The sequence below is a fragment of the Rhagoletis pomonella genome, unplaced genomic scaffold (genome assembly GCF_013731165.1).
Source record: "Rhagoletis pomonella isolate Grant_MI unplaced genomic scaffold, Rhpom_1.0 Rhpom_scaffold_00001, whole genome shotgun sequence".
NCBI lineage: Eukaryota > Metazoa > Arthropoda > Insecta > Diptera > Tephritidae > Rhagoletis > Rhagoletis pomonella.
In genome coordinates, this window is record NW_023458555.1 from 88,404,392 (window position 1) to 88,407,596 (window position 3,205).

At 41.9% G+C, this 3,205-nt stretch overlaps 1 protein-coding gene across 1 annotated transcript; it reads right to left on the reverse strand.

Annotated features, from left to right (window-relative positions):
* Positions 1 to 309: 309 nt before the first annotated feature.
* LOC118733972 lies at positions 310 to 624 on the reverse strand. The gene has a single exon (XM_036463635.1). The coding sequence runs from the start codon at positions 622 to 624 to the stop codon at positions 310 to 312; it is 315 nt and encodes a 104-aa protein (XP_036319528.1).
* Positions 625 to 3,205: the final 2,581 nt, after the last annotated feature.

Here is a 3,205-nt window from a genome sequence, read left to right on the forward strand (position 1 = left end):
TATTAGGCTAATGTCGATGTCCTTCTCGCTGAGAAGTACGACTAGACTATCTGTAGCACACTTCGAGTGCTGCAGATTTATTTGAACTATCTTACTGATCCGGTTCATCGCTTAGTTTCACTCCCATAAGGAGTTCGCCTGCACTGTCGACACCTGGATCCTCTTCTACTGCGCTGACTTCACCAAGGAATATACTTACCTTAGTTTTCCTAATGCCGAACCGAATGTTATAGTCGGCCTCTGTTAGGGCCTCCAAGCATTCAGAGCAAATAACAACGAGAATTGGCTTGTTTTGGGCTTTCTGGGCTCTTAAACTTTGATGAACTCCCACTCGTCTATTGCTGGTATGATTTTATTATGCAGCTTTATACACCGCAGCAACTTTTCGCCTGGTTCGGCTATCTGAGGTAACCAAATGCGCGCACGGCGCCTCCTAGGGATGTACTTGGCTGGTATGAGCTTGAGATTCAAGCCCTCGAATGCGTCGCTAATCTTTGCTACACATCCAGCGAGGAAATCCAAGGAGAACTGGTCCGCGTATTTGATGACCCGGTATCCCCTCAGGGGTTCCGATGGGTCAAACTCTGGATGAGGACCTTCGGGGTTGTCGATTACGTAGTCCATTACGAGACTCGACAGCCTCACATCGATCTCCACCCACTTTTGCTGCACTGCTAGCGGCGTTCTGCTAGCTTCCTCGATAAACGAAGTCTGAAGATGGTATCTTGCAACGTCGCTGAAATAGCGCTTCTTGGTGGATGTTGGGGTCAGCTCCGTTTCCACTCTCGTTTTGAGATCGATTTCTTTTTTGGGCTTCGCTAGCTCCCATGGTGGCAGTACGTTCCGTTTGGAATTTCTCATACTCTTCCACCATGGCCATATATCTGAGCTTATCTTCCTCATCGTGCTCGTCTACACGTCCGGCTGCTGCAATCCTCTCGATTTTGTCAAGCATATACAGAGCCTTCTGGTACCTTTGCTTCTTGAACGCGTTTGAGGGTTTCTTATGCTTTTGCAGCTGGGTACTGCTGATACCGGCCGCGTGATTTCTACATGTTGGTTTTTCTTCCGGTGTACTATGGCTGGCACTACCGGTACTAAAATTGTCTAATTGCAAAACGTCGGTACTATGGCTGGCAGCTTCCGTTTTGCTGCTGCTTCCCGCTTTTTCCTCTGAGGTGCTATGGCTGGCACCAACAGAGAAAATCGCTGTCGGGTTTGCTGGTTTCGCAGGGAATTCAGGAGCTGTTCTCCCTCTCATAGCGTCCCATCTTCCCCAGGCTTTTGCTTTTGTTCTTGCTGTTGTTGTTGTTGTTTTTGTTTAGTTTCTTTATTATTCATTTGTGGTCCCACGAGTAGTCCGGACAGTCCACATCCAACCTTGCCCGGGCATCAGAGGAGACTGTTCGCGACCAGCCACATTTTACTACCCGCTGGCCATTCATCTATCGGCACGGTGGCCTTCACACCTTGGCTTGGGTAGTGTTGGTGCGGTAATCCCCATATTGCTCTCCTCAGCAGCTCAAACAGCAACGTTTCATCTTGAAGCGTCTAGAAGTGCTGCAGAAGGATGCAATACTGGGCTTCCCTCTAAGTTCATGTTTCCATGGTGCACCCCACACTGTGAGGTATACCTTGACTGCATTTAAGCTTCCCCGCCACGACAAGATGACCAACGTAGAGGAAGGATGGCGTAAATGGCTCAATTTTTGGAGTTGCCAAATTCCTAAAAAATTATCTAACAAAAACACACTATTTTAGTCAAAAATACATCATGTTTTATTTCAAATATGTGTAACCCTGATATTTACCGTTTGACAATTTGCGTTGAAGTTTACGTTTCTTTCTGCGTCTTTGAGTTTATTTAAATTATTAAAAATTTAAGTGCGCTGTTTTTGATTGCAAAAGTTACACTTAAAAAGGTAATTTAGGTTTTACCGTATGCATAATGAATGCAATTTCGGTAGCGAAATTTTGTCAATGCAATGAACGCTTTTTATTTAAAAATGCGCGAGTGCGTTGTGCTAACCCAGTTTCACGTGAAGCTATAACATTTTAGCTCTGATCCAGTACTCCATGAACTTATACCATGTTCGGACCGACAACGAAAACACTTGGAAAAAGGGTTTGGGGATTGTTGGCTGAAAAATGTTCACACCGGCTGTTATACCATGTTCTGACCGACATCGAAAACATGTTTTCGTGGCTAAACCTTGTGTTTTCGTTGATGTAAAATCTGTAAAACGAAAACCAGTTTTCGCTGAAAACTACTTGAAAACTTACGTTCCACTCATTTCAATCGGTGTACTCACTAGTTTTTTTCGATTATTTTTCATATTATTTGTCATATTTTATCACGTTTAATAAGCCATTTCGGTTTTATTGTTAATTGGCTGGCCAAAGCAAAATAAGAATGAATGTAAATGGATGTAAATGAAGGAAAAGTATTTTGGTTTTGTTTTTGTGCAGCAAAATTGTAATCCAAAAATGTAAGAAATGTCAACGAAAACACTAACAGCCGGTGTGAACAGCCTTTAGCCCACAATCCCAAAACTCGTTTTCAAAGTGTTTTCGTTGTCGGTCAGAATATGGTATTAGTGTTTACGTTGACATCCTTTCATCCTTTGTTTACAGTTTTGCTACGAAAAAACAAAATCAAGATCTTTGTAGTTCATTTTTTTTTTATCATTAGCACCTTACATTTTTCTTTTGTTCATATCTTAATTTGGCCAGCAATAACAATAAATCAGAATTGGCATATTAAAGATGAGAAAATATGACTTCCACTTCGATAAATAATCGAAAAAACTATAGCAGACACCGATTGGGAAGAGTCGAATGTGAGCTTTAAAGATGTTTTCAGCGAAAACTGGCTTTCGTTTGACGGATTTTACATGAACGAAAGAACAAGTTTTAGGTCGAAAACCAGTTATAGCAACGAAAACATGTTTTCGATGTCTGCCCGAACATGGTATTACAGGTTTTTACACGAACTTGCAGGAAGTTACAGGAAAAATGTTCCCGTACTCCAAAATCCTGTAAATGAGAGCGATTTTTGGAGAGTTGTGTAGAGAATTAATTTGCAAGATTTTACCCGAACTTTTTCTTCGGGTAAAATCATGAAAAGTGTCAAGCGATCGGCTGTTTGACGTTTTTGCAGGAAAAATGCTTTTTGACGATGAGTTGACGATCAATTTATTGATTT

Coding starts and splice junctions, on each gene's coding strand:
- LOC118733972 (XM_036463635.1), bottom strand. CDS start 624: ATGGACTACGTAATCGACAACCCCGAAGGTCCTCATCCAGAGTTTGAC.